Source organism: Sodiomyces alkalinus, assembly GCF_003711515.1.
Source record: "Sodiomyces alkalinus F11 unplaced genomic scaffold SODALscaffold_6, whole genome shotgun sequence".
Taxonomy (NCBI): domain Eukaryota; kingdom Fungi; phylum Ascomycota; class Sordariomycetes; order Glomerellales; family Plectosphaerellaceae; genus Sodiomyces; species Sodiomyces alkalinus.
In genome coordinates, this window is record NW_021167084.1 from 2,191,506 (window position 1) to 2,213,698 (window position 22,193).

At 51.6% G+C, this 22,193-nt stretch overlaps 6 protein-coding genes across 6 annotated transcripts; 2 read left to right on the forward strand and 4 right to left on the reverse strand.

Moving 5' to 3' along the window:
• Positions 1-812: 812 nt before the first annotated feature.
• Positions 813-2,766, reverse strand: SODALDRAFT_312851 (argininosuccinate lyase). The gene is made up of 2 exons (XM_028609213.1): positions 2,665-2,766; positions 813-2,546 (listed from the first exon to the last, which is right to left on the reverse strand). Exons 1-2 carry the CDS (start codon positions 2,717-2,719, stop codon positions 1,201-1,203), a joined length of 1,401 nt encoding a protein of 466 aa, XP_028466074.1. The 5' UTR covers positions 2,720-2,766; the 3' UTR covers positions 813-1,200.
• A 447-nt stretch (positions 2,767-3,213) lies between these two features.
• Positions 3,214-4,080, forward strand: SODALDRAFT_324659 (DUF1742-domain-containing protein; the record flags this gene model as incomplete). The annotated part of the gene is made up of 5 exons (XM_028609909.1): positions 3,214-3,349; positions 3,379-3,410; positions 3,485-3,703; positions 3,803-3,867; positions 3,954-4,080. 5 exons carry the CDS (start codon positions 3,214-3,216, stop codon positions 4,078-4,080), a joined length of 579 nt encoding a protein of 192 aa, XP_028466075.1.
• Positions 4,081-6,946: 2,866 nt separating this feature from the next.
• Positions 6,947-9,663, reverse strand: SODALDRAFT_379468 (phosphatases II; the record flags this gene model as incomplete). Its single annotated transcript, XM_028615047.1, has 5 exons — positions 6,947-8,645; positions 8,759-8,836; positions 8,903-9,001; positions 9,326-9,366; positions 9,637-9,663. The coding sequence occupies 5 exons, from the start codon at positions 9,661-9,663 to the stop codon at positions 7,328-7,330; spliced, it is 1,563 nt and encodes a 520-aa protein (XP_028466076.1). The 3' UTR covers positions 6,947-7,327.
• A 369-nt stretch (positions 9,664-10,032) lies between these two features.
• Positions 10,033-11,648, forward strand: SODALDRAFT_360623 (hypothetical protein; the record flags this gene model as incomplete). Its single annotated transcript, XM_028614289.1, has 9 exons — positions 10,033-10,043; positions 10,081-10,149; positions 10,244-10,326; positions 10,421-10,752; positions 10,812-10,826; positions 10,997-11,068; positions 11,126-11,200; positions 11,413-11,541; positions 11,616-11,648. 9 exons carry the CDS (start codon positions 10,033-10,035, stop codon positions 11,646-11,648), a joined length of 819 nt encoding a protein of 272 aa, XP_028466077.1.
• Positions 11,649-11,747: 99 nt separating this feature from the next.
• SODALDRAFT_360624 (hypothetical protein) lies at positions 11,748-15,981 on the reverse strand (the record flags this gene model as incomplete). The annotated part of the gene is made up of 10 exons (XM_028614290.1): positions 11,748-12,243; positions 12,317-13,384; positions 13,513-14,048; positions 14,133-14,247; positions 14,323-14,339; positions 14,423-14,447; positions 14,507-14,566; positions 14,620-14,682; positions 14,958-15,126; positions 15,948-15,981. 10 exons carry the CDS (start codon positions 15,979-15,981, stop codon positions 11,748-11,750), a joined length of 2,583 nt encoding a protein of 860 aa, XP_028466078.1.
• Positions 15,982-16,386: 405 nt separating this feature from the next.
• On the reverse strand, positions 16,387-18,009 carry SODALDRAFT_360625 (hypothetical protein; the record flags this gene model as incomplete). The annotated part of the gene is made up of 6 exons (XM_028614291.1): positions 16,387-16,433; positions 16,728-16,823; positions 17,338-17,376; positions 17,539-17,699; positions 17,797-17,845; positions 17,892-18,009. 6 exons carry the CDS (start codon positions 18,007-18,009, stop codon positions 16,387-16,389), a joined length of 510 nt encoding a protein of 169 aa, XP_028466079.1.
• Between the last annotated feature and the right edge of the window lie 4,184 nt (positions 18,010-22,193).

Consider the following 22,193-nt stretch of genomic DNA (forward strand, 5'->3'; position numbering starts at 1 on the left):
TACGTGGCGGGCTTCGAACCGGTATTTTTATAGCTTTATAGTAGTAGCTGCTATTTATCTAACCACTCCCTGAGCTTTCTTAGGCTATTCGCAGGATAACGAGTATACTCGATATACTCTTTATAGGTGTCGATTTAGCGGGTGGCTAGGTACTAATCCGTATCGCGTTTAACGGCTTCGTACACCTTATAGGGTATACCTCCTCGTAGTAGTTATCTACGGCTTTAGTCGATAGTATTAACCTGCTAGGTTAGTATAGCGTTGATCCCCTTTAGGTAGCTATCGTATTACGCTTATATAATCTTCTAGCGCGCGATTTTAACGTCGTACGCCTTCTGGCCGGCGTCTGTAAGGTTAAGATATTATATAGGGGTAAGCCTAGGCGTTATAGAGGGGAAAGAGTCGTAATTCGGTATTATAGGCTCCTCGGGGGTTTAAGTCGGATTAACTAGGTGGAGAAACCTCCATATATTATTATAGGTGGTAACCGATTCGTATAGGCATCGCTAAAGCTCTTAATCCTTATAGGTTTTATACGTAATAGTGCTAAGATACGATATCTTTACGGTTACGTAACAGGATTATAAATAGTCGTAAAGTGTTATATAGAGGTTATAGAATAGACTCGCTATATCGGCGTAGCTAGATAGCTTCTTAAATCGGTAGTAGTAGTAGAGGTAGGTAATTCACTTAGTAAGTAAGACTCTTAATTATCAGATAAAGCGTAGTTAAAATCGTTATACAATAGGTTAAAATTGATTAAGGGAATTATGTATAATTATAACTGTGTCAGACCGTCAGGGAAACGCTACCACCGTATTTTATATAGTGCAGATTCTGCAAGCGTCCACCCGGATTATACTCTTGGCAATCCGGCCCGTTACGTAACCGAAAAGACTATAATCTATTCAACATAAATCCCCCCTGGATCCCCTATGGACCACGTCGTGGTCCGTGTGCCTATGCGACAGTTATCACCATTCTGCCAGCATCATGACAATGGACGAAAATAAGGTAGTCCGTTCTAAGATGGAAAAAATACAAATACCACGCAATGTATTACATTTCTTTTTCTTCCCCATCTGACCCGCTCCTTCAAATATAAAAGACCAAGTTCATCCTCCTTCCCCAAAGATGCCCAAGACGCCCGGGGGATTCTGACCCAATCCCTATTACACCCTCTCAACCCACATGCAACCTTCAAGCCAGCATTTCCCGCAACACCTTGATCTGCTCTAGGACGGTCGCCCGGCTAGTTCCTCCCTGCGCAGATCGCATCTCAACGCTCTTCTCGTAGTCGAACGTCTCGGCAATATCCTCGTCAAACCTCTCATCAATCCCCTTCAGCTGCTCGTACGTGAGCAAATTCATCGGGATGCCCGTCTGCTCCGAGAGGGCCACGCACCGGCCCGAAATGTGGTGCGTCTCCCGAAATGGCACGCCCTTCCGGACGAGGTAATCAGCCACATCGGTCGCCAGCATGAACGGATCCAGAGCGGCGCGCATCTTGTCGGGCCTCGTCTCCATCGTCGCCAAGACGCCCTCGGCGATCTGAATGCTGTCCGCCACCGTCTTGACGTGGTCCAGCATCGGCTCCACGCTCTCCTGGAGGTCCTTGTTGTACGTGCTGGGCAGGCCCTTCTGCGTCATCATGAAGCCGGCCATGTGGCCGAAGGCGCGGCCGCTCTTGCCGCGGAGGAGCTCCAGGCTGTCCGGGTTCTTCTTCTGCGGCATCAGGGAGCTGCCGGTGGAGTAGGCGTCGGCGAGGCGGACGAAGCCGAACTCGGCCGCCGAGTAGATGATGAGGTCCTCGGCCCAGCGCGAGACGTGCTGCATGAGCATGGCGCCCCACTGGAGCGTCTCGGTCACGAAGTCGCGGTCCGCCACGCCGCCCATCGAGTTCCACAGCAGGCCCTCGAACCCGAGCTCCGCCGCCATGGCCTCGCGGTCGATGTGGAACGGGTTGCCCGCCAGCGCGCCGCACCCCAGCGGGCTCCGGTTGACCCGCTTGATCACCTCGCGCAGCCGCTCCAGGTCGGCCGCGAAGGCGAACCCGTATGACAGCATCCAGTGGCTCCACCGGATCGGCTGCGCGCGCTGCAGGTGCGTGTAGCCCGGCATGACGTGGTCCATCTCCTTCTCCGCCCGCGCCGCCGTGACCTGGAGGAAGCTGACCAGGTGGGCCTCGATCTTGCGCAGCTCGTCGCGCAGCCACATGCGCATGTCGCACGCGATCTGCTCGTTGCGGCTGCGGCCCGTGTGCAGCTTGCCGGCGATGTTCTTGCCGATGATCTCGCCCAACCTCCGCTCATTCGCCGTGTGGATGTCCTCGTCGACGCCCGAGATGATGTTGAAAGTGCCTTCCTCCCATTCCTTCTCCACCTGCCAGAGACCCTGCTCAATCGCCTCGAACTCTTCCCGGGTCAGGATGCCATTCTTGCAGTTTGCGCGCGCGAACGCAATGCTGCCCAAGATGTCCTGCTTGTGCAGCACCTTGTCGAAGAAGATGCTTTCGTTATACTGGACCATCAATGGGTCGAGGCCGCCTAACAAGAGACGGAGATGTAGTCAGTCTCCTGTATTCTATTGAGTCTACGGCAGGCCTGGGTGGGAGGAGGGACGGGCCGTGGGAATAGACAATTGGCAGGGAAATTGGAAACCTACCGGTAAAGCGGCCTCCCCAAAGCATGTTCTCGCCGGGTTTCGACTGGGAAGCCATTGTTTACTTTCAATGGTTGCAAAAATGCCTGTAGTTGTTGTGTTGGGATTTTCAATGGGAGCTATGACTCGATCACCTTTTTTTTTTGGGGCGTTGGATCATTTTTCTGCTGGCCCAGGCCGACTTCGGGGGGACCAAACAACAAGGAATGATTTGTCCCTAAGGTACCTTACCTCAGGTAAGGTGCGGTATCTTAATTATGGGTTATCACTTATCGCTGGATCCTTTATCGCTCATCAAGTATCGCTCATCAAGGTTATTCGAGAGCTTGGACCAGTCGAGCCCGTTGAGAAGCTCCACCACAGCTCATCTCCCCCCTCCTTACCTACTTCGTTATTACCTAAGGTAGGTAAGGCGCCTAAACTTCGACACCATTCAGTGAACGTTGTCCAGATCGTCAGGTCCGAAGCACAACACGACGCCACTCAGCCGTTTACTAGTGTACCCCCGCCGTAACTTCGTCAAATGGGTCGGCGGTATTCGAGAGGCTAACCATGTCCTTTGCCAACATCTACACTCACCGGAAGGTCGCAGAGACCAACGCGAAAGGCTGCGAAATATGTCATCGGCCCACCAGCAGTGTCCTTGTGGCCCCCGAAAAAAAGGTGCCGTGCTCCCATAGAAAGAGAAGTGGGTTAAGAAGACGGAGAGGGAAATAGAAAGAGGGTCAGAGGCCGGACTCGTGCTAACTGTACGTAGGACTTCTTCTACGCATGCCCGGGCCATCTCAAGGACACGCATTTCTGTTCCCCTATCATCGACCAGGCCGCCGTCGAGGCCAAGAAGAAGAAGAAGGAGTTGGAAGATGCGCTTGAGCAAGTAAAGAAGGAATACGAGGAGAGACAGCGTAAGAAGAAAGAACAGGAGGAGAAAAACAAGGATAAAGACAAGGATAAAGACAAGGATAAAGACAAGGATACAGATGCCGACAAGGACAAGAGCAGTAAGGTCGATGACGAGAAGCAGGACTCTGCATCTCAAAAGGTGAGCCCCCCTCCTTTTAGCACGGCCGCGCTTCTACCCACGCCCCATCGGCAGGGTCTCGTTTCGTTGATATTGGCTCTGTCCACTAACCAAACACAGGACAGGAAAACCGAAACCTCCACCCCGGACCCCGAAGATGAACCCCGGGTGTTTTCCCTGCACAGGTTAGAGGAGTCTCACGATGCCGTTCTCTTTGTTTTCGCCTCAACAACCACAGTACATCATTTACTAATTAGCCCCCTCGCGACAGAAATTTCTTCGCCATGCGAGTCGAGAAGAAGCGGCAGATGGAAATTGCGAAACGGAACAGAGAACGGATGATGCAACCGACCTTCTTCCCGTCCGTGCCCAAGGGTGCTCCCGGCAGCTCTTCCTGACGGCGCCGAAGAGCTGGGCGCCTTTCTATCTGCATACTTCCATCCTTCCATACTTCCGCTTGGAGAAGCTGCACCGTCCTTTGCCGCACTGCTTCGTACGTATGGTCCGCAGCGGTCTCTCGTGCGGCGCACAATCTACAAAGTACTCGGCAGATGGAGAACGCCGCGTTTCGACCGCTCTTCACCCTCCCAAGAAGCGGAACGCACTACATGGATACGGGATGAGACACTCCTTTCGGAGATCGTCAAGCCTTCTGGAATGGCCTGTTCCGGTATCCCGAGGGTCAGCATATATTGCAAAGACAGGCAGGCTGACAGGGTCGCCAAATCATCCCGAGAGGCTGAGTTTCGGGTAATTAGTTATTGGGCAACACTCATCAACATCGCGACCTCGCCGACGTCCGCTTCACAACGGGCTTTTTATTGCCAGCTCGGGTATTGAACTATTGAACAGACATTGTTCTCGGGCCACAGTTCCGAAACCGGGCTTCAATTCACGAGACCGACCTACTGGCCTAGTTCGGCGGAAAAGCCTCGAGGCATTTTGTGATATCAATCACATCCCCGCGAACCCACAATCCGCGAGCCTTCAGCATTTCCTTTTTCTTCCACAAAAGGACTAGCGCTGCCAGCTGTCGGCATCTTTGGCCGTGCTACACCAATCAGCCACTAGCCGTCCACAAATTAAATCTGGTTTTCTGCGCCATATGTAGCTCGGCTCCATCGTCGTCCGGCTCCTTCATTCATCATAGAAAACCGAATCTCCCGGACTGGGGATCAAGGGGGATAGCCGGTTGCTCGTGGGGGACGGCAACGTCAGGACGCGTCTCAAGACAAAGGACGATGACCCTGTGTTGATACTGAGTCCACGGCGCTCGGGGAACGTGGTTGGTTCGACGAGGCTGAACCAGAAGGACTCGGGGCACTTTGAGTCAGCCCGGACCCGACGGGCCCGGTGCGGTGTACGTGTACAACGTACCCTCCCCGCAGGTCAGGTCCTTGAGAGTAGTGGGCCCTCGAGCGATTTCGTCTCGTGTCACCTCCAGGTTGTAGCCCTACGCCTTATGGCTGGACGACAAGGGTTCCCTCCTCTTGGACGCAATTACCTACGTAGTGTGCCAATCAAGCGACTGCCTAAAAAGCCACGTTGGGTCTGAGATTGACCCTGCAGACTTTTTCTTCCTCTTCTTTCTTGTTTGCGTCTTCCCCCAACGAGGAGCGAAATCCCCCACGCGTCGTACGTTGTACTCAGTACATTCTCATCAATGACCCTTGTCCTGGGGAAGGAATGCTGCACTATTACAAAGTATTTTATTATTCATATGCATGTTTACTTCGCCAACCTCCAGAGATACAACGTAATCTTGCCGTGATAACCCCGGACGGCATCATATCGAGCCAGACCCACAAATGAGAAGACGCCCAACCCTCTAACCCCCTAACACAAAATGCACCCTCGTGGGCGGTATACAAAACCCAGGGGTTACGGTGTAGGGCTTGGGGGTCTTCACTCTCGAACACCGTGGCGTGAATCTAAGATACCTCACATATATTAAACAGGGGGGCCTTATGCAGCCGTCGATTTCTAGAAAGTCACGTGAAAGAATACACCCCCTTCCCTCCCCCTAATAGCTGGTCAGCTCGGTGCCAAGTCCGTGACCCAAAGAACTTCCAGGCTGATTCCTTTCCTGGGATTTAGTATGTAGGGCGAACTGCCGCAACCTGATCACTGCAGCTCACCGTCAGAAAGGACCTTTGGACTGATTTCACCCCTACACCTACAGAGTTAGCTCCACCAACAACGTGCACGGCTGCTGACTTGAGGCGTTTTAATTATTTTTGGTCTGCTTTATAAGGCTCAGCTTACATCATTGTGTCAGCACTTAAAATTAAGAAGTCGGAGAACCATGTAAGACGCGCCAGGACCAATGCCGACTAAGGTACCTAATCATGCTTGTAAGGCAGGGTTCAAGCCAAAGGAGTCGCTCAACCAACGCCCCAAGGTCACCTTGGCTTTCCCAAGGAGGTTGGGGCCGTTGGGTATCGACTAATAAATACCTTACACACTGTGGTGCTCACGAGGACGGGGTAATTAATTTCGGAGTACAATGTACGTTGTATGTACATGTACGACGTACAACGTACATGCTGTAATTACTTGGGGGTCAGCTTGGGGGGGAATACCTTGTATGTTGCACAGTAAACCGCCCAACCGCCCAACCGCCCCTGGCCCTATAGGGCCAACTAAACAAGAGCAAGAGCGCCAAGGGACGTCTTCCTAGATTGGGCGGAGACCAGTCCATGAACTCTCCCGTCTACCCGTCTTCAAAACACCAACTGCTAGTCCATGGATCAGATGGATCAGCCTACCAGGAATTTGGCATGGACAAGTCACGGATGTCAGGGAACAGGGGACTTCAAGATGGGTACAACTGCGAGGCCATTTGAAAATGCAGGCATCATCAGCTCGGGCTATCCGAATACAGGCATTTTCCAAGACGTATGGCGTACAGTATATACTACGTACCGCATTCATATGTAGGTACTTACACGAAACACAACCGTTGCAACGTATATCTCCCTAAGTTTTATTTGCAGGTTCCGATCAGGCAAGTCGACGGTAATTCATAAGGTACACTGGTAAGGTACCTAGTTAAAAGGAGTTTCGCGAGTTTCGTCTCCCTAAAGTACCTAGGTACCTTTAGAGACCTTGGCGGGGGCGGTGAGAGAGATGATGCAGGGAGAAGAGGGTCAGATATTCAAAAGAAGTTGGTCACTCGATAGGAAGGTTTCTTCTGCACAAGGGAGTCCAGCAACCCCGAAAAAGAATAAGGCTACCGTTGAAGCATGACGATCATGCCGAAGGGATTGGTGATTGTTTGATGTAAATGTGGCCCTGACTGAGACATACTGAGGAAAGGGGGAGTAATGTTGCCCAGATGACATTGGTCAGCCATCGCCGGCGTGTATGCCGCCAGCCAAGCAATATCGGTAGACAATATCGGTAGGCAATATCGGTAGACAATAAATGAATTTGCATGGGAGTCGGGCAGGGCCGGGAGAGGGAGAGGGAGAGGGAGAGGGAGAAGGGAAAGGGTTAGGTAAGAACTTGGAAGACGGTGAGAACTTTCCGCTGCCTCATGCATGATGGAAGCTGAGGAGGCACGGCGGGATTCGAATGAACGACTGGACGGCGGCCAGAATTCATTTTCATTTCAAGGTTCCAGGTTCCAGCAAAGCTCCCAATTCAGAGTCTTCCATTCCCTCCGTTGCTTCCTCTGGGCGCCACAGAAGGCGGCATTCGAATGCCCATGGCCACCCTGGCAGCCGCCGCAGACTTGGCGTCTACCCCGCCTCTCCCTCGCCCTACTCCGGTCTTCACCTCGTCTACTCGCCCCCGCGCCAAGCTGAACGCCGGAATCACCCACCCACCGCAGTTGCACTTAAACCCTTTCCAGCTATACCGTCCCAGGCTCGCCCCGCACCGCTCGTTGGGACACGTAAGACGCCCTTCCAGCTCCCCCGTCTCCAGAGCGCCGCGCATCCACCCGAGCGCCTCGACGAAGAAATGCTGACATTGTTGTTGTTGTTGCTGTTGCTGCTCCTGCTGCCGCTGCTGCTGTCGTTGTTGTCCGGGATATCTCTCATGTGCCCCGCGCGCGTCGGGCTGATGATCCACCACAAAGCCCGCCGTAGCGAGTACCCGCCGGCACTTCTTACACCGTAGTTCCCTGCCCTCCTCCCTCCTCGCCGCGGCCGCCGACGTAGCAGAGACAGCCTCCCCGCCCCTCTCCTCGTCCTCGAACCGGATCCTCGAAGGCGCTTCCCCGACCGCGAGGCTCCGCTCCACTTCCCGCCGGTAGCACCAGCGCTGGTAAGCCGGGTTCGCCTCCAGCCGCCCGGGCGCCGCGGGGCATCCCATATCCCACCACAGCTCCAGCTGACTCATGAACCCGTCGTTGGGTTCCGCAATCTCGCGCGCCCGACGAATGTGCGCCACGGCCGCTTCCACGGCGGCCTTGGCGGCGGGCGTCGGCGCGGCGCGTGAGGCTGCCGCCGCCGCGTTTTCGTGCGACGCGCGGCCAAACTTGGCAGGGTGCTTGTACAGCAGGTAAGCGGCCGTCACGGCGACGGATCGGGACTTTCCCATGGCGCAGTGCACGAAGACGGCGCCCGGGGCGGACGGGGAGGCGGGGTCGGCAAGCGCCAGGCCCTCGAGAGCCGGTGCTGGGACGATGGCGTCGGGGCTGTCGGATAGTCGTGAGCGCATGTCGCTCCTCTCGGCGTCGCTCGTCATCCCACGGCGATCCTCGTCGTCCTCACCCGTCGCCTGGTCCTTCTTGGCAGCGTCGCCCCGGGCGGTTTCCGGGTGGAGGGCCGCTTCGATGAATCGCACCGCGCGAGGCAATTCGGATAACAGGTCCTCGTCGTCTACGTCGTCGACGTCAATGACCATGTGCCTGTACCTGTGTCCCCATTCCTCGGAGGGACTGCAACGCACGACGGAGAGAACGTGAGTGATGCCCCGCTCCGCAAGGGCCGAGGGTCTTTTCAGGGCCCAGATGCTGCGGGTTGGTTGGTCAACACGCTTTTGTTCGTTTATCCCGCCGAACCACTCCTGGCACTGTTGTGTATGCGGATGCGTCATGACAGGAGAGCGGGTAAAACTAAGACTCACCCCCCGACGTGGAGCTCCTCGTCCCCTTCAATCCGGTTTACTGCCATGGTCCCAACCAGATTCTGGTGCCAGATGACGCTGTACCCGGAAGTTCGAAGCGCTCAGGGACCAGTTATCAGGTTTCGAGGTTGTGACCGCGTTCACACGGGATGTTCATATATGGCGATGTGAAGCTGTGATATACCCCGCACAACGCCAACTGATGAAAAATGTAGATACGTCAAATTTGCAGCAACGTTTCGTCTGAGGATAGCATGAGAAGATATAGGGCTGTGGTCTTCCTAGCTAAAGTAATGTGAGAGATGCGGAAAAAAAATTGAGACCGAAACGGAAACACGGGGAATAGGTGTATTGTCAAGAATTGTCTCTCGCAAGTTGAAGAATCAAGTTTCGGCAAACGTTTTGGTTGACAGACGTTGGCGGGGTGTACATTCAGGAAGGAACATCAGCCACAGCAGTCCTGCTAACAAGCCACATCTGTCTGAGATGGTTTGGTACGTCGTACACGTACATACGGTACCTAGATACGGGCACGGATACGCCCAGGTATCTATTAGCGGTACGTACCGTTGGTCATATCTCCACAGCGGGGCGTCTGTGTCGTAGGGCTGAATGTTACGCCAGCATAATTACATACTGCGTAGACAGGTAGAGTAAGGTAAGGTAGGTCGGCATTTAAAATGTCTCGAATCCGATTTAACGACTTGTATTGGATATTCTCGGAGTAACACGTTGCTTCAAAACCTGCGTGCAATAAGAGGAACATCCCCTACACTCGATTACCCCGAGGCCTACGTGCAACTCAGTGGTTGGCGCTTACTAGTTTTGTACGGCCGGAAATTGAACCCCCCCCCCCCCCCCCCTTCTCCCCCGCGGACCCCCGGGTCGCGCCGCGGATCAAGCATTGTGACAGTCGAGATAAGGAACAACTTGATTGAATCTACGAATAGGTACTCAGGTATAATCCTCTTCCCTGCTAGTCAGGTAGAGTGACTTTAGATACACCGAGAAATAGGCCCGTGCCCAGTATCTACTACCTTCTGTCAGCAAAATGGATTCAAGGGAAGGAACCCTGGATGAAAAGTCCCACCCCGTTAGGCACTACCACAGCGTCTAATAATCATCCAAGTTGTTTATCTAACAAAACGCTCCATTTATTCAACAACTCCAGCTGAGAGCTCCAAGTCCACGGTTCTTGTTTTCTTCATTCATTTATTTGTTTCTTTATTTTTTCTTCTTCTAGTCGTTGCTAGGCTTCCCGTTGGCGCCAAAATATGCTCACGCAGTGACACTCAGAAGAATGCAATGCTATGTACGTGCAGCTGCTCCATCCAAATTTCCGCATCTCCTTTTGATTTCCCTCCATCTTCCTTGGCAGACCCTTATTTCCAGTGCTGGGTACTCATGGTCCCCTGATTCCTGTTGAAGGCTGACCCAGCTTATTTACTTCTTCCCGGCTTACTTGCTTCACCCCACCAAATGCAGTGGGAACAGGGGACCTCTGGCCGTATGTCTCCACCCCAAACCTAACCCAATGATGAACAGGCCTGTTAATAACGGCATGTCTCGTGTGCTCGTAAGAACGAATGAACATGAGATGACTTTGGAACCCATGTGCAAAAAAATAATAAAAAAAAATCCGTGTCGTCGTGCTTCATCGAGAACCCCACCCCTCAATGCCAAACACCGCCCTCTGTGAGGTAACCAAGCGAGAGATGAAAGAAGATGGAATGCATCGCGACGCGGGGTGCAAACGACAGCATCATCCGCTCGGCACCTCAACTGGCCGAGTAGAAGCTAGCAGGCCAAAAGTAGTCCCCATGGCAAACGGGATCCAGCACCCCGTAGACCACCAATTTGTACTCCGTACAGTCTGCGTCCCGAGTCTCTTGGCGGGAGCTAACGGGTGCTCCGTCCGGGAGCAAGGAGAACAACACAAGACGCCCGCAGCACATCAAGTGCAACAACCAACTTGCGCTGTGATCCTGCCAACTGTTGGCCAGTCGACTAAAGGCGGGGGACACGGCGGGCATTGATGACCTGCCCATGCCAGTGGCCGGCGGACAAGGTGAGATCGGTGCAGCATTTGCGGCCGTACCATGCAGCATTGGAAACCAGAAACCACACACTTCAACCGGGCCTGGCTTTTTGGGCCCTTTTTTCTTCCGTTGAGTCTGGAGTCCCCGCACAAACTGCCCCCACCCCCAACAGAAAAACAGAAACAAAAAAACACGGCAGAAGCCGAAGGGGGCTGCAGTATGGCGGGGTAAGCATGCAGTAGTGTTGTACCATACTGTTCGCCCGCCGCTTGTGCGATGTAAGGTAGGTAATTTGGCCGTGTCAACGTGCTGTCGCTGAATGAGGCAGGGCGTGCCGTCCATGCGTGAGATCGGCACACAGGATCCGTCAGGCTCTGGCTTCGTTTCACCCCCATTGCGGACTGTGTGTAAGCAGCCGGTTCGCTGCTATATTGGCTTTGGCGAATAACTGTTTTTTCCCCGCCGAATTCCGATAAAAAAGGGCGTAACTAGAGAGGGAAACTGGGAGGAAGAGAAGAAAAGAGAAAAAAACCGAACAAAAAAAGGTCCTAGAAGGTATCTGGCCGAAGGACCCTCTTCAAGGGATAAAGACCCGTGAGCAACAATTTCGAAGAGTGCTACCTGGGCGCCCTTACAGTGCCTCAACCCTGCGGCCCGAGAAGTGAAACGGTGCATATCACCATGGATGCAACCAATTTGCAGCCAATTGCAACCGCCATGCTGCTGCGCCCCACTGACACATGTGTGAAGCCGTTCTGTGCGGGGGTGGACAGAATCATGCCCGATGCCTGGCAGGCAACAGACAAGACAATCTACAGTGGAATAGACAAGACAGCCTTGTTTTCCGGTAGAGATCGGTCGCCCACGGCAAGGGCACCGCGACACCCGGGAGAAAAGGACTTGGGCCGGGGGAGGCAGCCGACCGGCCCCGAAGCCATAGCGATGGCCCGCTATCTCGAGTTCGCGTCCTCTTCCATCATGCAGGCGTTTTCGAGCATGTTGGTCCACTTGCCACTCATCCCGGAGTGGCTGTGCTTCAGGTGCTGTCGAAAATGATCAGCGCGGTAGAATTTCTTGCTGCTGTTGCATTCCCTGAACTTGTGCACCTCCTGTAGGTGGCGAGCCCGTTCCTCCAGGTTCTGGCTGGTGACCTGTCGAGGCGCCGACGGCACCACTGCGCGTCCGCTTCGGGGGAATTCTTCGCCGCAGTAGCCGCAAGTATCAGCCTCGCCTGGCCGGTTCGTGCTCTCATGGAATGCTCGCTCGTGGCTGGTGAGCGCCGAGCAGCTCCAACTATGAGGCCGGACATGAAGGCTGTTCTGGTGCCGCTCCGCTTCGTTCTTGTTCTTGAATCGATTACCGCAGAACGAACATTCATATTGCTTCTCAGCCTCATGTGCACTGCTCCGATCGTCAATATAAAGTCCGCTTTCTTTCTGACCGGGGCTACCTGGCTGAGTGGTTCCGAGGGCCGAGGGCCGCTCAAATAGACCACTCGGTAGGAAGGGGATTTTCTTACCTGAGGTCTTCAGCCGTCTCGAACTTCTTCGGCTTTTTAGGACAGCACTCGCACATGAAAAACCCTTGATATTTCGCCCCCGTAAACTTGCCCTCCGTAACCTTCCGTGGAGATACTGCCGGTCGGTTCTCGCTGATGTTCCGCTGATGCGTGCCGCGCGATAGCGACCCTCTCGGCGACGGGTTGAGAGAGACGGGTGCGCTGTATGGGGAGCTGCAGCCGGCGTCTGTTGCATTGGGCGAGATACCACCAGGCGACACGCCGCTGGGTGACAGCCGGCTGTAGGATGAGGAACTGAGACTCGAGTTCATACTACTCAAACCAGTGAAGACCGAAAGCCCTCCTGAATTGAACGACCTCGCCCGATTCGGAGGAATGGAAGGAGTGGAACCCTGGGGGATGGTGCTAAGGCGCGGGGCCGGCGAGCCGCGTGACACATCACGACGACGCAGCAGCTCTCCCTGGCCGGCAATACCGGGCGGTTTCTGGTCGCGGCCCGGTGGCGAGGATGCCCGGCGCTTGATGCCTGCGGTTTGCACTTCTGTTCGAGTGCAGTCATCAATGCGAAGTCGGTTCATGGGGGCATCGTCCATCTCCATATCTTCGCCAGGCTCGTAGCTTCCCTGTGTTGACCTGTCGTCGCTATTCGTGCGCCGAGTCCTCCGCGGAGGAGATCGCTCCATCTCAAAATGGGCACCAGAACGGTGATCCACACTGCTGCTCATGGCAAACGGTTGGTTCCCGCTGGGTGTAGCCGAGTACAATGGTGTTTGGGTGAAGCGATCAGGGGAGCCCACCAGGATGCTTCCGCTCGGCTTGGTATGGAAAGGCAAATCTGTCGGTAGAGATAAGGCAGGGTGGCGCGGGTCCTGTGGGGGTCGATGCGATGAGGGAGTATTGGCCGAAGCGCTAAGGAGCGATCGGGTAGGAGTCGGCCTGAAATCTAGCGTCTTGAGGGGATCGAGCTTCTTCTTCATGGCAGTGAGGGCGTCGGCGCCAGATTCGAGTTGGAAGCGGTTGTGGAGATGACCAAAACCCACTGCAAACCCGGGCAAAGAGTGCTCCGACCTGTGGCAAGGGAGGGGACCCAAGTGGCGCATCGTTAGCAACCATCCATGCCATACTCTTCACGAAGCCGGAAAAGCTCGTGGCCAGAACCGTTCTCGGCCGTGGACCGTGGACCGTGGACCGCCTACCTCATGGAACCGACAGACGAAAGGCTCGCGTAGCCCTCGTCCTTTTCCACCTTGCCAGCATTACCACCACTTTCCCTCCTCTTGTAGTTGGGTCGCTCGTCCATGAAACTCGCAATGCTTCCCACAGCACCGTGAGTACTGGGGCTGAATGATGGCGGACCGACGTGGAAAGGGGGCGGGTGATGATGACGGTCGTTGTCCGGAGCGTGACTTGGAGCATCAATCGGGAAAAATCGTGGCGGAGGCAATGGAGGCGGCGGTACGTCTGAAGGGTCTATGGCTCCTGGAATAGATCTCGCAACGGATGAAGAGAAGAGACTGTATGAATCAGGCTGGTTCAACTTGTAATGGCGATCAGAGGAACTCGAATCCACGTATATGGCCGGAGCAGGGAGCTCCGGGGGCTCCCTGTATCTTAATGGTGGCGCTTCCATGGTGTTGTTTGTCGCCTGTTGTTGGTCGTCGTGGACGTCGTCGTCACCTTCGTCGTCGTCGTGGGCGAAACTAGGCCAGCTGAATATTTCTCTCCCCTTTTCCTAGGGCAGCTGAGAAGAACAATTTCCACGACCAACAGGAAGCGGCATGAGGACTATAGAGTCCGATTAGCTTAATGGCAATACTTCCTTGCCGGCTGAAGGCAATAGAAGAGGATCGTGGTGGCAATGTGAATTGGGCATGCAGTTGGCTGACGGCTTTTGGGGCAGGGGCAAAGTCCCCTGCAAGGTGACGCTGTGGCTAGGGGATGGAGAAAGGGAGGTAGTGGGTAATAATAGGGCGGCAAAAGTACGAGAAACCCGATTGAGGGTCCACAAGACGCGCTGGAAAGTCTTCGAGGAAGAAGTGGTGTGAGGCGGTTTGGTTTTAGGTGGGACGGCACCTACCGCTTGCTCAATGGTGCATCGAATCGTACAAGCGGACCGCGAAGAGACCAGTGGCTTTGCCGTAGATTGTCGACGGTGAATTTTTTTTCCCCCCCCGATCAATGGAGCATTACGCTGAAGGCATGGAAGTGGGGAAGTGAAGAACGCAACCGTACGACAAGCGGATGGTCCGACTAGGACGACAATTGCTTTTGGGTAGTAAATTGACGTTAGTAAATTGACGTACGTCTGGTTATTTCTGTTGCTGTTGCTACTCTTGATCTGTGCGTGTGTTGTACGAATATCGTCCCTGTGGTCTTCGGGTGTGAGGGGATGGGTGCGATATGGGGAGGAACAAGAGGGTGATAAAGGGGGGAGGAGGCGGAAGGAGAGAGCGAGAGAGAAAAAGAGAGGAGAAAGAGAGAGGGAGAAAGGATACCTACTTTAGTTAGGTACCTTCTGTGTGCCGAGAAGATAGGACAGAACTGCACGACGGCCGGATAACGGATGGGGCGTGGGCATGGGATAGGATATATCCGTACGTAGGTATTCTGTATGTATGTATGTATGTATGTACGTACATACGTATTTGGAGGTCCTGACTCCTGACCCTCTCGAATCCTCGTCCTCGTCGAAGTATTCAACAGGCAAACCAAGGAGGTGGAGAGACGAGGGACGGACCCGCGGATGGGACCCTGGACAGACGTCGGGTCTAATGTGGACGGGGCAATGGACGGACGGGGACGGAATGGGGCTGGCGGAAGGGTGGAAGGGTATTCGTAGAAGGGTAACAGGGAAGGCGGAAGGAAGGGTAAGAAAAGAAGTGTGCTCGGCAATATCCTACGACGTAAGGTAAGGTAAGGTAAGGTAATATGGTAAAACGTGCTGCAGAAAATAGTACGGAGGAGGTACTACGGAGAAGGCATGTACCTTATTGAATACCAGCATTCAGGAGTAACAGGGTAGGGGACCGCGCGTTACGACGTGAGAAGTGTGAGTTGACCCTCATATCACTGGACGAACCTTACAGGGCTACACCGTACAGGTACTCGCACTCCTTCGTAAGCTCGGGGACTGGATACAGGGCCTTGCAGGGCGGCTTGCGTGCTCCACTTCGTTCTAGGTTCTCCTGCCTCCTGTCAATCCCCTAGCCCGTGCATAGTACGTTGTACTTGTAACCTTGCATTCGAAGTACGAAGTACGATCGTGGGCAAAGAAGCCCTCGTCCCCGTTACCACTCCCGGACGCTAATCACCGACCGATCTTAAGTACATTCATGGATTATGAATGTAGCAGTATTTCTTTTTGGATAGACTAGTATTAAAATAATAGCCTTCTATTTTTTTCTTCCTCTTATAAGGTACCTATATAAGAGGAGCAGTATAGAAAAGAGTACCTCACCACCCTTAGTTAGTAGGACCCCGAGGCCACTTCTTGAAGTCATGGCCCGCCCCCTGGGATATAGACAGTGCGGTAAATACGGTACATATGACAAATAGTAGTCTGCCAAGTCCACTACAAGGCCACGAACTCCACTTAATTAGCGGACAAAAACCAGTCTATAACGTACTGCACCTGGACGAAGTGGTTCGTAGGGTGGGAATGCCATGGCCACTGTAATTATAGGGGGTGGATTATGGGTTCAGGGTATTAGGCATAGGTGGGTAAAGGGGGGTTGTTTCTGCATAAGTGACCGGGGGAAGGGAAGGGGGCTTATTCGGGGTGAACCCAGAGGGTGCAATCAGGGGAACCTTACAGGGTCTATAACGTAAGCGTGGGGATAGAAGGGGAAAAGCTCCTAGCCCTACCTGGTATTTATCGCAAGGCGACTGAGTACGAAGTACGTCGTACTTACTCGGACGCATTAAACCCTTCTCCCGAAACGGCACCTAGGCCGACTAGACAGAAAAGTATATATGATATTCGTATATTTTTTATAGAATTCATACGTGTAAGCGCAGAGGGCCCCAAGTTAGGAGATATCCGGCTCCTATGGGTTTTCACAGCTACGGTGCTATGCCGGTAGAGAGGGCGCGGGATTCTTGGGGATGTGGTCCTTGACTCATGACCAGCAATGACATATCGCCCTTCTTGGACTGGTCATTTCGTCGCCTCGATAGAGGATGGAATTGTCTGCAGGGATGAACCATACCCAGCAAGATAACACAGCATGAGGTGGGGAGGTATATACTAATTATGAGATGCCATGAGATGCTCATCAAATGACGTTACATGCTTGAGTAATTGAGCAAGAAAAGTCCGCAGCATCATGTCGCAAGATATACAAGGTCACGCGGCTACGAGTAAGCTACGCCATGTATCCGTATACAACGTATATACATACTAGAGTCTCACTCAGCCCTGCTGACGACAGAGGCCAAGGCGGTGAGTAGCCGAAAGCAGGGCAAGACATAGCATGCTCCAAGTGCCGTCCCAACTTGGCTTGATCTGCTGTAGGTACGCACACGTGTACAACGTAAGAGTTTGAAGTGGGCGGGGCGGGGCGACCATGGACACGCATATTTCCTCCCTTCGAAGATCACGATTCCCTGAAAAAGCTCTACGACGCGGGGCAAGAAAAGGGGCTTTGTTGGCGGCTTCACGAAAACTGCAGTGAACATAAGTACCTTGTGGTAGGGAATAAGACAGCCTCCTAAGCACTTCTATCTCAGCCCTACGCGTCCTATTCTTCCCCGCTTATCCCTTTGCCTCTGGTTGGTCACCATAGACAAAGCCTCCTCTCCGACAGAATCCAGTACGAAAGCAGAGCTTGATTGGTCTTGAATGTATCGTAGAGGTGCAGTAGGTACAATTAGGTATAGGTACACCAAACATCTGATGACACACGCACATGCTTGCCGAAAATGAAGATTTATAAAGTAGAACTACATCTCGCAGACATCGTAGGTTCCTTAAGTCTTAGCCGCCCACATATCCGTTCCGTGCCTATGCCTTGCCCACATACCTTCCGCATACAACGTACATCCGTGCTTGAGCTCACTCACTGCCTCGTAGTCATTTGGTTGTCATCCCGAGATTCCTGAAGTACACGTGTATTGGATGGCTACCTGAGCCAAGTTGAGCCAAACGATTCTCGACTCTTTCGACTAGGTACACTACAGGTAATTACGGCGGGAGATTGTCAAGTACCTATCGGTAAGGCTACCCAAGTACGTAATGACGGTGTCCATAAGCACGGAGGTCTTGGCAGCCCGGCCACCAAGTCCATTCTTCGCACATTTACAAGACTCCGAGTCCGTCGCCCAGTGACTCGGGCCACACAACTCGAACAACTCCACTGGCGCCGAGGCATCACCAATCATGGGCCTGGCATGGGCGCAAAGCCCTATAGGCATCCCAACTTTCCGGATTCGCCATTTCGCCTCGAAATCAGACAGCAAGGACTATCCAATGGCAGCAGAACTTTCTTCCTGAAACAGGATCGTCTATTGATGTTGCGATCATGCGGTGCACTAGGGGGAAAGAGTGGGTCCCGTTCTCTACACGTGTAGAGATCACCGCCAGGAGCCCTGTTCTTCGTAGTCAATGGTTCGAAACTGGGATATTGATAGATAATGGATTGTGGATGCTCCTCGCACAGAACAATAACTGGCATTTCCAGTAGAGTACGACCCATAATCCAGTTATCCGCGAACAAACAAACATTTGAACAAACAAACACCAACCAAAGCAAGCCGGAAGAAGAAGGAAAAAAGAAGAAAAAAAGAAGAAAAAAGAAAATGGAGAATAAACCTGCGGGCTATTAAAACGGCAGCCGTCTCTTCGCCTTGCGCCTTAAAACGTGACGACAGGCGAATCTAATTATCCACAAGCGCGAAGAATAAACACGGACTTGTTCCAGCCCGGAAATCGCACGTATTCGTTGTTACGTAAGGTATGCACTAACCGGCCTGCCGAGAGAGCCGGCGCCGAACGGCGGCGAGGCTCGACCATAGAGGAGGCAGATGAGATGCTTGGCATTATTGATAGTGCTCTAGGCATATAATTCCTAATTACTAACTGGGGGCGAGGCGACCCTGTCCCTGTTCAGAAACTCGTCAACCAACCCACGGCCCGTTATCAAGATCTCGGCTAGATCTATTAGTTAGCCCAGCCTACATATATACCTTACCTGCCGGTGGGGACGAAGTACGGATTAGTACACAATAGGGATACCGTTTTCATCCCACTAGAAAGTACTGGGCAATTTCTATATGGTAATTACGTTGTACTTCAATATACGATGTATTTAACTCATGATGAAAATCCGACCCGGTTTTACACAAGGTGTCCTACAGAATCAAGAACCTTATGTAGCCTGAATGAGTCCAGTAACATATCTGCCGGTTCGAAAAATAAGTACTTACCTTGTCGTTTGTCAGTGCCTCCCCCTATTTTTTTCCTTTTCTTTTTCTTTTTTTTTTCTCTTGCCTCTACAAGTTCAGGAACGCCCGTCTCTCTGAATTAGGGAATCGATAAGTAGTGGGGTCTCAAGATCCATGGCGACATCGCATAGTTCAAAAGATCCATGCTAATAATTACTTAGTTATTACCGCCAAGGTTACGAAACCATTATACCGAGATAACACCGGGGGGTTGTTGTAACTGCGGCGGTCTGCCCTGGAGTTCACTGTTCAGCCCTGACTCACTAACCTATCGTACCAAACCCAGGCCAGTTGAACTATTCCGCATACAACGTATTGTCCGTGCTGGCGGGGTTGTCTCCTCCTTGAAAGAACCGCGGGTATCATTTCGTAGGGACTTATGACTGACTGCATGCTACCGGCGTCTGCTACGACTTTAGAGATCTCGATGCGATGGATACGTACACCCTGTGGCTCTCCAACCACATATCATATGGACTAGTGTGTCGAAATTTGAGCTTTACACGTCGTGCGGGGATATTAACCCCGCTATGCAGAGTTGAATAAGGTAGACGCCGGTTCGCCAGTTAGCGCTCTACCTTGTGAGTTCGCCAATCAGTAACAGCACGTTTTCGTCCTCCCCGAGGCGTGAGGCGGTGCAGAGATACACCGGCCCTGTGGATTTCGACGTCCCCAACGCGGCATGCAGGCTGTTTAACTGGCGATGTACCGACCGAGATATCCGGCCTCGGGATCCAAAAACTACCTATGGATGCTCGTAGGGAGCACGAAGTTCCAGACTCGTGAAATCTCAATCCCAGCTGCGGGATGTGCCGAACAAGGAACGGGGACCAAGGGATTCGTTCGCTTGGCCTCGCAACTTACACGTGTAATAAGAATCGCCGTCTTGGCTCTGGGTACTGTTTAATAAGATCCACTGCCTCCATGCTAGGTCAACCAATTACCTGCTCCAAGCAAGCACCCACAGAAGACTTGGATCCCCGTAGTTACCTAGTCGGATGGAAAAGAGGGTGTGACTTGGTTGGCGACGTCGGATATATTCGTACACAATAAGGTAGGTAGCTTGGAAGAGGATACCTACATAGGCCCCTTTTATTCGTACCTACGAAGCGCCTATTTCTTTTCCTCACACAGGGATATGAGCTAGAAAGAACGCGAGCCGCTTAGGAAACTCGATATAATTGTCCTCGTACGGATGATTCGTCGCACATAATTTCGGGCCCTCAAACACGACCCTGTCGGCCGAGGACATCTAACACGAGGCTTGATGCCCGTCCGCCATAGCATAATTATCGCACTAAAAACACGTGAGCCTGTTTTCTGTGTTTCTATTAGCTGGACTAGCCCTATATTCCTCGCGTGGAAAAGGGGTAGATGTATTTAGAACATCTATACCTTCCTATTCTTCTTTCCTTTATAAAAAGAAGATAATTATATATCTATTAAATCTCTGCTCCGGCCGGGTTACACGCCCGTTAATCTAATAGTTATAAGCCCAGGTAGTAGTATTTATTACTAGTAACTTTTAGCTAATCTATTACCTATATATTATTTCTACCCGTTACGTGTGCTTCTATAGCTAATTAAGGAGTATCTACCCTACTCTCTCGCTTAGAAAAGCCCTTATTCGCTAAACCCCTACTATAAACTATATCTATAAAGCTTAAAGTTACCGCCGAAACGCTTAGTATACCGCGACTAGAGTCTACTAGGTAATAGGCCGATTAAATCTTCTATATTAAGTTATATACGTAGGGTATAAAGGTCTAGGCCTTACTCGACCCTAATAGGCCGGAGTAGCTAGATAACCGACCCGAGTACGTTATACCTATATCTATCGACTAACTACGCGAAAAACACACCTAGGTTATTAACGGGGTGCCGACCCCTCCTACCACGTTAGAATTAATCGAGCTCGCTAAGCTAAAAGGCTATAAGGTTACGGCACGTAATTAAAAGTTCGCCTCATCGATTAAGACGCTTAATAAAGTTAATTATATACTTAAAGCGATTATCGAAACCTCTACCTATTAATAAGCCGTCGAGGAAGTTATTAAGAAGTACCCTAGCTACGAAGAGGGGAAATAAAACCGTTATTTCACGATTCGATAAGTAATAAAGGAATTAAAGAAATACTTCGCTCCTAGCGTACTATTCTTAGCTAAGGAGGTCTATCGAGTATATAATAAGCACCTCCAGGATACCCGAAAAGCTAATATAAAGGTAGTAGTGTAGTATACGGAGTAGAATACTCTTATCCAGCGCTATCGTTAGTATAAAGTAAACGACGTTAAGGGTTCTATAGCTATCCGTAACTTCCTCGTTATAGTTAGGTAGCGTTTTACCCCGGCTTAGGTAAAGGCTAAGTTCCACGAACTAATCCGTAAAGAGAATAAGGACGAAGAAATTAACGATATCCTAATATACGGCCGCGAATTTAACGCGATTATAAGCGCTCCTAGCCTTAATAGAACTAGGTATAGCGTTTACGCTACCCTAGGCGACCGCTCCGATAAAGATAATAATAGTAGCAGAAAAGGGAAGAAAGGTAAGGGTAAGGGGTATAAATACCCCTATAATAGGACTTATTCGTGGAAGCCGGAGCTCTATAATAGAGTATACTCTTATAGGTAAATACGAGTAGTAGCTATCCGTATAGATAAGCGATAATTATATCGAATAAATCCGGAAAAAGCTATAGTAATAAAAGTGGAAAAGTCTATAAAAAACCCTATTAAAAAAGGGATAGGGAAGCGCCGGTAAAAGCAGCGATAAGGGTAACGGATACCCCTTAAAGGTTATTATAACTATCTTAGATCTAACCCTTATTTACGATATAGGGGAAGTTCCCGGTATCTACGCGGCGCTATAATCTAGCGCCTACCCGCTCTTATATAGCACCCTTTTAGATAACTACGGCGCGATACACTTAGTTAATTTAATCGACCTACTTATTCCTGGATCTTTCGTCCCGATAAACGGTACTATTAAATTCGGCACCACGGAATTCTCTATTATCGGTAAAGGTAAATAGATCTTTAAGGGCCTTCTTAATAGACTATTAGGTACTCCGAAAGTCGACTTAGAGCTTAACGACGTTATCGTAGTAGAGGGATTTTACACGAATATTATCTCGGAAGCTCTATTATATAAGGTTAGGATCTAGTATTCGGGATATAACTACTTACTACGATACGGAATAGCGGATAAGAGCGTGGTTTTATTAAAGCTATTACGACGCTTTAATATAACTATTCTTTAGTATAAGCTAATTTTATCCTTTTCTTCTTCTTACCCGTATATTTCTATATACTAGTAGTAGCTATCGATCGACCGATAAAAGCGCCGCTTCCGAAGCTATTTTAACTATCTCGAGATTCCCCTTATCCTTATATTAACGAAGAGAGGCTATAGCACTTAAGGGCCGGCCACCTAA